The following is a 12888-nucleotide window of genomic DNA, read 5'->3' on the forward strand; positions in this document are numbered from 1 at the left end:
CATTGTTGCTACTTTGTCATGCCGCTGCTTGTAATCAGTCTGTGCAATCTTCTTGCAACAGCTTACCAAGTGGTCCACTGTTTCTTCAGCTTCTTTGCATAGGCGGCACTTACTGTCTGTTGCTGTCTTCTCAATTTTGACTTTGTATGCATTTGTCCTTAAGGCTTGGTCTTGTGCAGCCAGAATTAGTCCCTCGGTCTCTTTCTTCAATTTTCCTGCTCTTAGCCATTGCCAGGTTTTATTATTATCTGCTTTCCCAGCTATTTTTTTCATGTATTGGCCATGTAGTGCTTTGTCTTCCCATGCCTCTATTCTGTTCTTCATTTGGTCTTTCTTGTAGGCCAGTTTGGTCTCTCCAGTAGTTAGTAAGCCTTCCTGATATACTAATTTCAGTGCATCTTCATCATTGTTCTTCAGATATTCTTCCAAAGCCATTTTTTCTTCTTCAACCATCTGATGTACTTGTAGCATTCCACGCCCACCTATTTGCCTTGGTAGATAAAGTCTATCAATGTCACTGCGTGGATGAAGGGCATGATTCATTGTCATTATTTTTCTGGTCTGCCTATCCATTGCTTTTAGTTCTGCTTGAGTCCAGTCCACTATTCCAGCTGTGTACCTAATGACTGGGATTGCCCAGGTGTTGATTGCCTTTATGGTATTTCCTCCATTGAGTTTGGACTTTAAGATCTTCTTCACTCTCTTGATGTATTCACCTCTAATCTTTTTCTTGACTTCAGTGTGCTTGATGTTGTCAGCTTGAAGGATACCCAAGTATTTGTAGTACTCTTCCTCATCCAGACTCTTAATGTTATTTTTGTGGGGCATCTTGATTCCTTCAGTTTTCACTATTTTTCCTTGTTTGATAGTAAGTGTGGCACATTTGTCCAAGCCAAACTCCATTACAATATCTTGGCTATATATACGGACAGTGTTGAGCAGCGATTCTATTTCAGATGATGTTTTTCCATACAGCTTCAGATCATCCATGTAAAGGATGTGGGATAGTCTAGCAGATGTTTTTGATGTTTGATAGCCATGTCCTGAGTTATTCAGTATTGTTGACAGAGGAAACAGTGCAATAACAAATAGTAATGGTGATAATGAATCTCCTTGAAATATTCCTCTCTTGATATTAATCTCTCCCAGCTTCTCACCATTGATTTGCAACTGTGTCTTCCATTGTGCCATCGATCTTTGCACAAATTTTCTGATGTTTCTACTGACTCCTGTTATTTCTAGGCACTTTATTATCCAATCATGTGGCAGAGAGTCAAATGCCTTTTTGTAGTCAATCCATGCCACATTCAGGTTGGTCTTCCTTCTCTGGCAGTTTTCCAAGATCATTTTGTCTATTAGGAGTTGATCTTTTGTTCCTCTGCTATTGGGGCGGGTTCCTTTCTGCTCAGGTGGAAAGAGATTGTTTTCAACTAGATGCTGTTGTACTGCATCAGCTATCACACCAGTTAGTAATTTGAAAGTTGTTGGTAAGCAGGTAATTGGCCTGTAGTTACCTGGTGTTGCCCCTTTTGCTGGATTTTTCATTATTAGATAGGTTTTCCCAGTTGTTAGCCACTTTTCAATTTCTCTTCCTTGTAGTATATTGTTGAACTGTTTGGCAATGAGTGGGTGTATAACAGTTAGATGTTTCAACCAAAACCCATGCAGTTCATCTTCACCTGGTGCTGACCAATTTTTGATTTTCCTTGCTCTTTTTTCTACCATTTTTGTTGTTATTACTAGTTCTTTAATTTCAACTTCTGTTTTATTTGCATCCACCTCTTTTAACCAAGCCGCATCCTTGTTGTATTTCTTTGGGTTATCCCATATCTGCTTCCAGAACTGCACTGTTTCTTCCTGGTCAGGTACTGACTGATTCATTGCAGTTTCTCCATTGATGGATTGGTAGAAACATTTCTGATTGGATTGAAATTGGAGGTTCTGCCTATAGTTTGCAATTCGAGCTTCATATATACTGATTTTCCTGGCTATAGCTGTTATTTGTTGCTTTATTATTTCCAGTGCTTCCTTGATCTTCCTTGTTTCTAAGTGGTATTTCGTGATTAGGTATTCTTTGGTTTTCTTGTTCTTCAGCTTCTTTTCTTTCATCTGTTCTAGCTTGCTTGCATGTGATCTTAACTTGCTGATCTTATTTTCTAGTCTAACCTTCCATTTTTCTGGTGCACTGTTTGTTTGTTTTTCTGCTTTGTTGATTTTGCATCCCAGGTATTCTGTTATAACTGCAGCTGTGCTGTACATTAGTTGGTTGGTTTCTTGCAGTGAATTGGTGCTTATACTTGCTATTGCAGTATTTGCATCTTTTAATGCTTGTGCTAGCTGTTTCTTTGAAACAAGCTTCAATGCAGGCAGCCTTATTCTGTTGTTTTTGTGCTGTTCTAGATGCTCAGTTATTCTTTGTTTCAATTCTTTTATTTCTTTAGTTAGAGGGTTTTGTTCATTATTATTATTATTATTATTATTATTATTATTATGGATCATCGCACAATCAGCCAGATGTTCAGACTGGATTTGGCATTTTGTTTATTATTATTATTATTATTATTATTATTATTATTAATAATAATAATAATAATAATAATCATAGAGTTGGAAGGGACCTCAGAGGTCTTCTAGTCTAACCCCCTACTTGAACAGGACACCTTATTCGATTCTAGATTAACGCTGTCCAATCTCTTCTTTAAAACCTCCAGTGTTGGAGCATTCACCGCTTCTGGTGGCAAGTCGTTCCACTGGTTAATTGTCCTCACTGTCAGGACATTTCTCCTTAGTTCCAGGTTGCTTCTCTCCTTGGTGAGTTTCCATCACTGTCCATTTTGAACACATAGCGAGAAGAGGACGCTTGAGAGTTTGCAAGGTGGATGCTGTATGGAACAAAAGTGTGACTGAATGCCCCCTCCTCCCAGGTTGTGAAAACAGGTTGTGAAGAGTGTGTGTAGTGTCCCAGACAATCCTGCGGACCCTGCTCAAGCGTCGTTTACATGCTATGTCCTGAACAGAAGGAAGAATTTCATAACATCTGCACAGACGTAACCATAGTTCCAGCTGAGAAATTGTGAGCATCCTGGGCCAAGCCAAATCCCAAAATGCCGGAGAATTCCTGGCCCTCAGACAAATCCTCCAAAGACACACACATAGAGATACACAACATCTGCATACCACGGAAAAGAGACAGTCAAAATGCTAAAGAACCACAACACTTCTTTGACAGTAATCAGCACCCAGATGAGCCTAGTCCAGGAGTAGGCAACCTTGGCTCTTTCATGACTCTTGGACCAACTCCCAGAATTCCTGAGCCAGCATGGGGAACTTTGGCCCCTTCGTGACTCGTGGATTTCAGCTCCCAGAATTCCTGAGCCAGCATGGGGGAACTATGGCCCCTTCATGATTCTTGGACTTCAACTCCCAGAATTCCTGAGCCAGCATGGGGGGAACTATGGCCCCTTCATGACTCGTGGACTTCAACTCCCAGAATTCCTGAGCCAGCATGGGGGAACTATGGCCCCTTCGTGACTCGTGGATTTCAGCTCCCAGAATTCCTGAGCCAGCATGGGGGAACTATGGCCCCTTCATGATTCTTGGACTTCAACTCCCAGAATTCCTGAGCCAGCATGGGGGGAACTATGGCCCCTTCATGACTCGTGGACTTCAACTCCCAGAATTCCTGAGCCAGCATGGGGGAACTATGGCCCCCTCATGACTCGTGGACTTCAATTCCCAGAATTCCTGAGCCAGCCTGGCTCAGCTTGGAAACCTCTCCCTTTCTCCTCAGCATGGCTGGCTCAGGAATTCTGGGAGTTGAAGTCCACGAGCCATAAAAGAGACAAGGTGGCCTACCCCTGCCCTAGATGAACACCAAGATTAACAACAATACCACATTCAAGGAACTGCCAAACAAGCTCACATTAAACAGCATAACCAAAGAGCCTCTTACACCATCCCCATCAACATTGACCAGGCAAGACACTAGAATATAAATTGAGAGCAAACCTCACTCCCTTGTAGCACTGATGATGTTCCCTAGCTGGGTCATGAAACGTCTGCAAGAAAACAACCCAGCTCTGAGAACACCAAGGACCCCACTATCGTCGTTGTCGTCGTCGTCGTCGTCCTCCTCCTCCTCCTCCTCCTCCTCCTCTTCCTTTCCAAACCCCTATGAATATTCTCCTTTATCGCCATTCCCTATTTATAACAACTGAAAAAAGGAAGTCTACTCACCTATCAGGAGCTCTGTGTAGCTTCTAACGTTGTCACTATTCACATCTGGGGTTTGGGCAGCAAAGCACTTCCAACTGACAAGCGTGCGCCGGCTTTTTTTTCCCCCGGACTTCAAGCATTGCTCTCATCTCCGTCCTTTCATTTTCAACTTCTCCAGACCACCGATGAACGGAAGAGTCCCGCTCTTCGAAAGATTAGAGAAACTATTCCTTCCGTGGCCGTGCAGAGCGAGTCCTACTAACCGCGGATTTCAGGAATTTGAATTTTCCCATCCAGCGTCTTCCCTTCCTCAAGATGACCAAGACCAAGAGCACGCTTGAAAAAGAAAATTCAAGGAAATAAAATTAGAATGATGACCTCCCAAGGTCCCTTCCAACTTTATTATTATTATTATTATTATTATTATTATTATTATTATTATTATTATTATCTTTTTCTCAAAATTCATAAAAGTTCACGAGGAATGGAGACGCCGCAACGGTAGTCCTCGGCTTATGATGGTTCGCTTAGGGGCCAAACGTACAAAGAGCACTGAAAAAAGTGTTCCTCACACTTACGACTGTTTCTGCATCCCCGCGGGGTCACGTGATCAAAATTGAGACGCTCGGCAACTGGTTCATGTTTACGACCGTTGCTGGGTCCCGGGGGGGTGTCACGTGATCCCCTTTTGCGACCTTCTGGCGAGCAAAGTTAACGGGGGAAACCGGATTCATTTAACGACTGTGTGGCTAACTTCACAACTGCGGTGATTGCCTTAACAACTGTGGCATAAAACAGATCAAAATTCACTTAACAACTGTCTCACTTAGCAGTGGAAATTTTGGGCTCATTTGCGGGTCGTAAGTAGAGGACTACCTGTCTATAAAATATAACGCCCTTGTCGACTTAAAAAAAGGTGTTGATGACTAATGGACAAATGCTCTTTTGTTTTGAGGAAGCCAAGCTGGAGAACGAAATTCCTGCCAGCGTGAAAGCCGGCTGGGTGATCTTGGGCCTGCCCCATTCTCTCAGCCCAGCCCGCCTCGCAGAGCTGTTGTGGTGGGGGAAATAGAAGGAGGAAGGTAGGGTGGATATGATGAGTTACTTGTGAAAATAATGAAAAATAATTTCTTTATTTAATAAAATAAATTAAAATAAATTAAAACAAAACAAAATAAAATAAAAAATAAAATAATAAAATAATAAAATAAAATAAAGTAAAGCAAAGCAGAATAAAATAAAATGAAATGAAATAATAAAATAATATAAAATAAAATAAAATGAAATAAAATAATAAAATAAAATAAAATAGAGTAAAGTAAAATGAAATGAAATAATAAAATAAAATAAATAGAAAAAATAATACAATACAATAAAATAAAGCAAATAGAAAAAATAACAAAATAAAATAAAGTAAAATAAAATAAAATAGAAAAAATAATAAAATTAAATAGAAAAATAAAATAAAATAAAAAATAAATAGAAAAATAATGATAAAATAAAGTAAAATAAAATAAAATAAATAAAGTAAAGTAAAGTAAAATAAAATAAATAAAATATAAAATAAAATAAAATAAAATAAAATAGGGCAAGCACAAAGGGCTCTCTGGAGGCCACCTTTGCAAAACCCCATGAAGGACGGGGATGCCAAGAGGCTACCCCATTGCATGAGAATGACCTTGTGGAGCCAGCTTTTCGACAAGGGATGGCGTTCTGCACATGATCAGAGACACTCTCAGTGGATTGTTTACAGGGATGTCAAAAAAAACCCAGTCAAGGCAGGCCCAGAGCTCATATCCTAGATGGGCTGCCCTTCATTACAGCGACCGTGTTTTCTTGCCAGAAAATAAAGGCTAGGCCTCAAAAGGTTTGGACAAATCTGAAAGAAATAATAAAGATGTCAATTCTGTATGTTTATATCTTGATGGAGGAAAATTCCAGAGCCAAAGCAAGGAAATCCATCATGAAATGAAATAAATCTAAGGGGCAGCTTTCCTCCCCCCCCCCAAAAAAAGTAAGAGAAAATGAAGTAAGATGAAATAAAGACTTGTCCTTGAAAATAAAGGACGTGTGTTCCCGGCGCTGAGCAGATCCCAAGTAAATATATATATTTATTTGCTAAATTGACAACGCTGCCCATTTCACAGTTCGCTGGGTAGGGCTTTGGTTGGGCGGTCCCAGCCGCCATCTTGACTTTTTTGACCCCCCCCCTGCTTTACCCAAGTTTGCTCTTCTCCCTTTAGACAGACCAGCCCTTGCTTTTCTCTTCAGAAGGGATAGCACTCTGCACATGCCTTGAGGAAATGGCTCAGCAGGCCCTTTCGGGGGGGGGTCACCTAGAGGGGGAGGAAGTGCCTGCCGTCGGAGGGAAGCTGCAACTCCAGAGACCCCCAACGCTGGGAGGGGGGGCTGCCGCCCCAGAGGGCTCTGAACCCACTTAATCAAGGGGTCACAGAGGCCTGGATGCTCCTGCCAGCGGCCTGGCAGTTGCCTTCATCCCTCTGGCTGCTGCTTGGTTGCCCCGGGCAACGGCCCACAGTGAGAGGAAGGCCAGGCAGAGGACCACTGTAGGCGGGGCTAGACCAGAGGGGGTGGGGCCTCCACCTGGGGCAGGTGGATGCTCTTAGTCCTTTTCCCAGCAGATTTCAACTCCCAGAATTCCCCAGCCAGCACAGATGAACCTCAACTCCCAGAATTCCTCAGCCAGCACAGGTGGACTTTGACTCACAGAATTCCTTTTTTTAAAAAAAAAAAAAATCAGTTTAATTACAGTACTGGGTTCTATTGTCGCCTTGCAATTTTGGTGCGTTATCTCTTTTTTCCATACGATGATTATTACTACTACATCTAAGTTGTTACCTTTATTTCCATATTATCATCAATCCTATTCATATTATAATACTACTACGCTACTACTACTGCACCAGTACTACTTCACTACAGTATTACTGGTAATTGGTTGTGTTAACTATTCTTACTAGTCTGGTTACAATTTTGATTTTAAACATTCCTGCTGTGGAGATTTTAATTAATTTCATCGGATTGCTTTTTTTATTTTCAGACGATGTGCTTTCTGCCAGATCAACAAAGATCCCACATGCCCTTTGAACTTTTTCTTCCAGAGTTACTGTTAACTATTCTCCTGTTTGTCATTTTTTTTCTCCAGTTTTTATTTATTAATAGTGTATTATTGCTCTAGTTAGTGGCTCCATGAGTTTAACGTTTGTGAAATTTACATCCTGGTTTTCTCTAATCAATTGATCTGGCAATATGCAAACAGAATAAGTAAGCAAATAAATTTAGCAATACAGATCTAAAACAAGTAAACAAATAAATTGACAATATGCAAATGGATAAGCGAGCAAGTAAAGTTGGCAATACGCAAATAGATCAAGGAAGCAAATAAATCTGATATTATGCAAATAGAAAAAGTAAATAAGTAAAACCAGTTTTATCCACAAACCAAGCCTGGGAATTAGGGCTAAATTATAATTAATGTAGTTTGTTCAGTTTAGGCACCGTCTAATTCCGAACTGACTCTATGCAATAGAAATAGAAAATACAATTTCAGCAAAATTGTATCAAAAGAATGAAAGCACTGGCCGATTTCTCTGAAAAATGCAACCTTCCTTAGCAGGCTTTTGAAATTGCACTATGTGTTTTAATGGCCAGAGTTTTCAAATCAAAAAATAACAATGCCCACCATCCTGATTATCCTATTTTTATTATTAGCTCTTATATCTGTCCTTCTCTTTCAAGGCTCGAGGCAGCTTCCTGGCTATTTCCCCTAATTTTGCCCTCACAACAATCCTGTGAGGTAGGAAGGGGACTATAAATTACCCAGAAGGCTCTGCAGCTTTGCCTCCTTTCCTGTCTACTGGGAGATGCATGCAGCTGTCATTGGAAGCCAGGGAAGAGGTGAGGCTTGGACTTGAGTGGCAGTTGAAAGGGCGGGGCATGAGGGAGGCGGGATGTGGCCGCTTCTCAAGAACATGAAGGGGGCGGGGCCTCCATTGAAAGGCAGCCGAGTTAAGGAGCCAATGAGAGAGGGGGGGCGGGTCCAGAAGGAGTGGGCTTTGGTCCTGAGTGGCCATTGAAACTTAGAATCTGAGGAGGCGGGGCTTTTCTCATCTGAGCTGCTGAGGGGTGGGGCTTCAGGGCAGGTGACAGTTGGAACCCTGAGGAGGGAGGAGCCTAAGCAAAATGGCGGAGGGGGAGCACCTCTTTTCCTGGTGGAGGCTGGGGGCTCCACGTTTGGGGGCGGTGCTGCCGCTCCTCTTCTTCCTCAGCCCTGGTGGGTGCAAAGAGTGGGGGAAACGACCCCCCCACATGTCAGTTTACCCCCCCTTGGGGGACTGCACATGTGTGTGCACTCACATGCCAATGACATATGTGTAAATGCTCAAACGGACACTCTATTGTAGAGGTAGTCCTCAACTTACGACCCCATCTGAGCCCAACATTTACGTTGCTAAGCGAGACAGTTGTTAAGGGAATTTTGCCCAATTTTATGACCTTTTTGGTCCACAGTCCTTAGCAACCTGATTGTTAAATGAATAAGGCTTCCCCCCATTGACTTTGCGTGTCAGAAGGTCGCAAAAGGGGATCACGTGACCCCCCCCGGGGACGCTACAACCCGTCATAACTAGGAGTCAGTTGCCAAGCGTCTGAATTTTGATCACGTGACCACAGAGATGCTGCAACGGTCGTAAGTGTGAAAAACGGTCATAAGTCAATGCCATTGTAGCCTTGGTCACTAAACAAATCATTGTGAGTCGAGGACTACCTATAAAACGGGCATTGGGTGTGTCTAGTTTAATGATGAGAAGGACCAGGGGTGACATGATAGCAAGTCTTCCAATACTACATTATTGTCTGAAATGGTATAGGGTTTCCTGCCTGAGCAGGGGTTGGACTAGATGACCTCCAAGGTCCCTTCCAACTTTATTGTTGTTATTATCATTATTAGTTAAGGAGCTGCCACAAAGAAGAGGGGGGGGTCAATTTATTCTCCAGGCAGGACAAGAAGCCATAGATGGAAACCGATCAAGGAGAGAAGCAACCTGGAACCGAGGAGAAAATTCCTAAGAGTGAGGACAATTAGCCAGTGGAACTGCTTGCCACCAGAAGTTGCAGGCGCTTCATCACTGGAGGCTTTCAAGAACAAACTAGACAGCCATTTGTCTGGAATGATTCTAGGGTTTTCTTCCTGAGCAGGGGGTTGGACTAGAAGACCTCCGAGGTCCCTTCCGCAAGGCTTCCGTTAAGGCAGAAAAATAATTAAAATGTTAAAGCATTAGAACTACACAGATTAAGGTTTTAAAAACTAGACTGAAACCGGAACGAAGACATGGACTGGATGGGGGGGGGGGGAATGAGGTTTTCTTACCCCATCACTACCTCAAGCAGTGCGTTGCTCCTCGGGGCCCCAGTCCCACCGTCAACACCATGTCAATCCTGCAAATATTAATTTCTCTTTTCTCTGTATTTTCTTTATAGGTTTCGTCCGCACATTTTCGACATACCTTTACTCAGAAGTAATAGAACCCCTGCAGCTGGAAACAAATTCTCATTACAACAGCAAGGTCAGTTGTGTTTTGATTCATTACTGTGCACATAATCCCGCCCCTGCCTGATTTGCACATAAATCATCATCCGTAGCTGTCAAGCCACAATGGTTGCGTTCCTGTACTAAGTTCAGGCAAAACAAGAAATGAATCACCAAGAGGACTGCAAAAAAGAACTGGCCGTTCTTCGTTCCAGTGGTTGGTTTTGGAAGATCTTAGCTATTGCAATTGATAAACCATGGTTTAGGTTTTCTCTAATAAGCCAACCATTCTCTTGCGTTCCGGTCAAAAGAGGGATATACAGATTTTGGTTTCTCAAGAACGTGCTCCCACTTCTAAAAATCCAAAAATGTGGTGATTGAGAACTCTTGGAGCACAACGAAGTGAAAATTCCTGTTTAGCTCTTCATTAACTAGTTTAGTTTAGTGTAGTGTAGTGTAGTGTAGTGTAGTGTAGTGTAGTGTAGTTTAGCTTAGCTTAGCTTAGCTTAGTTTAGTTTAGTTTAGTATTTTACTGTGTTCTGATTGGTTGGGGGCTTGACACACCTCCACCCAATCAGAACACAGCCAAGCTCCCACCCAATCAGTTCATACCCCCACTGGCAGTTAAAAGGAAGAAACAGCTACGATCACTCATTGCTCCTAGAAGCACGAAGCCAAAAACACCAGCCTGAAGATGACGAATGGGACTTTGTCGAAACGTCGCCAAGACACTTCCAATTTGACGCGGGAGAAAACCCGAATAACCAAAGACCTACATACAAACACCCGCGAAAATCTCAGAAAACAAATACACACACACACACGCACACATACACACACATATATGTCAAATTTGGATTGCCAATAAAGAATTAAAGGGAGACTAGTATAGCTATTGCGAGCTATTTAGCTCTCATCAGCTAGCCATACATCTCAAAAGGGTATATATATTCTCCAGAACTTTCATAGATAAGCACCCTGCAAATGAGCACACAAATCGTTATTCGCAGTGGCATTAAAAAGAACAGGGGGATCAAAATATTAATGAACCCTTTTGCATTTTCTCCATCTACCTTCAGGCATATTTGAGTTACATGATTAAGATGGAAGGGCAATACAAAATTGTGCATCTGAAACAACAGTAAGTGGCTGTTTTGTTTTAATGGGCTGTGTGGGACTGCCTGATGAATTGTGTTTACATCCTTCTAGATTTAACAAAAGCAACTCCCGGTGGTTGATGTCATAAAACATAAAAACAAACTCAAAACTTTTTTTAAATAAAAAAATCTCATAAATAACCATAAGTGGAAAATGTAAATGTAATGAAGACAATGCATAGAATCATAGGGCTGGGAGGGACCATGGAGGTCTTCTAGTCCAGCCCCCTGCTCAAGCAGGAGACGCTATACCATGTCAGACAAGTGGCTGTCCAGTCTCTTAAAAGCCTCCAGTGATGGAGCACCCACAATTTCTGGTGGCAAGCTGTTCCACTGGTTAATTGTTCTCACTGTCAGGAAGTTTCTCCTTAATTCCAGGTTGCTTCTCTCTTTGGTTAGTTTCCACCCGTTGCTTCTTCTCCTGCCTTCAGGGGCTTTGGAGAATAGCTTGACTCCCTCTTCTTTGTGGCAGCCCCTCAAATATTGGAAGGCAACTATCATCTCCCCCCCCCCAATCCTTCTCTTTGTTTGACTAACAAAATAACAGAGTTAGAAGGGATCTTGGTGGTCTTCTAATCCACCCCCTGCTCAGGCAGGAAACCCTATAACACTCCAGACAAATGGTTGTCCCGTCTCTTCTTAAAGCCCTCCAGTGATGGAGCACCCACAACTTCTGGTGGCAAGCTGTTCCACTGGTTGATTATCCTCACTGTCAGGAAGTTTCTCCTTAGTTCCAGGTTGCTTCTCTCTTTGGTGAGTTTCCATCCATTGCTTCTTGTCCTGCCCTCTGGTGCTTTGGAGAATAGTTTGATCCCCTCTTCTTTGTGGCAGCCCCTCAAATATTTGAAGGCTGCCAAAAAAGCCAACACAGTGCTGGGCTGCATCAACAGAGGGATAGAATCAAGATCAGGTGAAGGGTTAATACCACTTTATAAGGCCTTGGTAAGGCCATACTTGGAATACGGCATCCAGTTTTGGTCACCACGATGTAAAAAAGATGCTGAGACCCTGGAAAGAGTGCAGAGAAGAGCAACAAAGATGATCAGGGGAGTGGAGGCTAAAACATACAAGGAACGGTTGCTGGAATTGGGTATGTCCAGTTTAACGAAGAGAAGGACAAGGGGGGACAGGATAGCAGCCTTCCAGTATCTCAGGGGCTGCCCCAAAGAAGAGGCAATCAAGCTTATTCTCCAAAGCACCTGAAGGCAGGACAAGAAGCAACGGATGGAAACTCATCAAGGAGAGAAGCAACCTGGAACCAAGGAGAAACTTCCTGACAGTTAGAACAATTAACCAGTGGAACCACTTGCCTCCAGAAGTGGTGAATGCTCCAACACTGGAAGTTTTTAAGAAGAGACTGGACAGCCACTGGTCTGAAATGGTGTAGGGTTCCTGCCTGAGCAGGGGGTTTGGACTAGATGACCTCCAAGATACTTTCGAACTCTGTTGTTGTTGTTGTTATTATCACCATGTCATCCCGGTCCTTCTCTTCATTAAATTAGATATAGCCAATTCCTTTTATTTTATTCTTGGTTAGAGGAGAGAATGAAGGATTAGGAATTGAACATGTATTAGCATAGCAAACTCCAGACAACTTGTTGATTGGAAAAATTAAATATGTTGTTGAAAAAAAATTAATAAAATTTTTTATATATTAAAAAAAAGATATAGCCAATTCCTGCCACCATTAATCTACAGTAAGGACTATGAGCAAGACAGCCAATCAGTCTGCAAAGTTTGCTCAACTTTGGGGCCCAAAATGTCTGAGGAGATTAATCCCCTTTTTTTTTACATTTTCAGATTCTTTGTCAGGGAAAATATGCCAGTTTATACTTATAATGTGAAGGGAGAGCTGGTTGCAGAACATCCATATATTCAGGTAAATTTGATGCGTGGCTGTATATCATTTTATTGGCCTCTTTTATAGTCCATAAATCTCGTATAGGTACCCACCTCAACGGATGACCA

The 12888-nt window shown here is 42.2% G+C and overlaps 1 protein-coding gene across 1 annotated transcript in view; it reads left to right on the forward strand.

Annotated features, from left to right (window-relative positions):
* The first annotated feature begins 3808 nt into the window (after positions 1 to 3808).
* Positions 3809 to 12888, forward strand: part of LOC120309338 (disintegrin and metalloproteinase domain-containing protein 9-like) — a 40283-nt gene continuing 31203 nt past the window's right edge. Inside the window, exons 1-5 of the mRNA XM_039346474.1 lie at positions 3809 to 5297; positions 7975 to 8133; positions 9715 to 9800; positions 10843 to 10904; positions 12721 to 12799. Of these exons, the coding sequence (XP_039202408.1) occupies positions 8100 to 8133; positions 9715 to 9800; positions 10843 to 10904; positions 12721 to 12799 (261 nt within the window). The 5' untranslated portion in view covers positions 3809 to 5297; positions 7975 to 8099. The remainder of the gene's footprint in view (positions 5298 to 7974; positions 8134 to 9714; positions 9801 to 10842; positions 10905 to 12720; positions 12800 to 12888) is intronic.

This window comes from Crotalus tigris, unplaced genomic scaffold (genome assembly GCF_016545835.1).
Source record: "Crotalus tigris isolate CLP2741 ecotype Arizona unplaced genomic scaffold, ASM1654583v1 scf7180000017997.644853, whole genome shotgun sequence".
NCBI classification, from domain to species: Eukaryota; Metazoa; Chordata; class Lepidosauria; order Squamata; family Viperidae; genus Crotalus; species Crotalus tigris.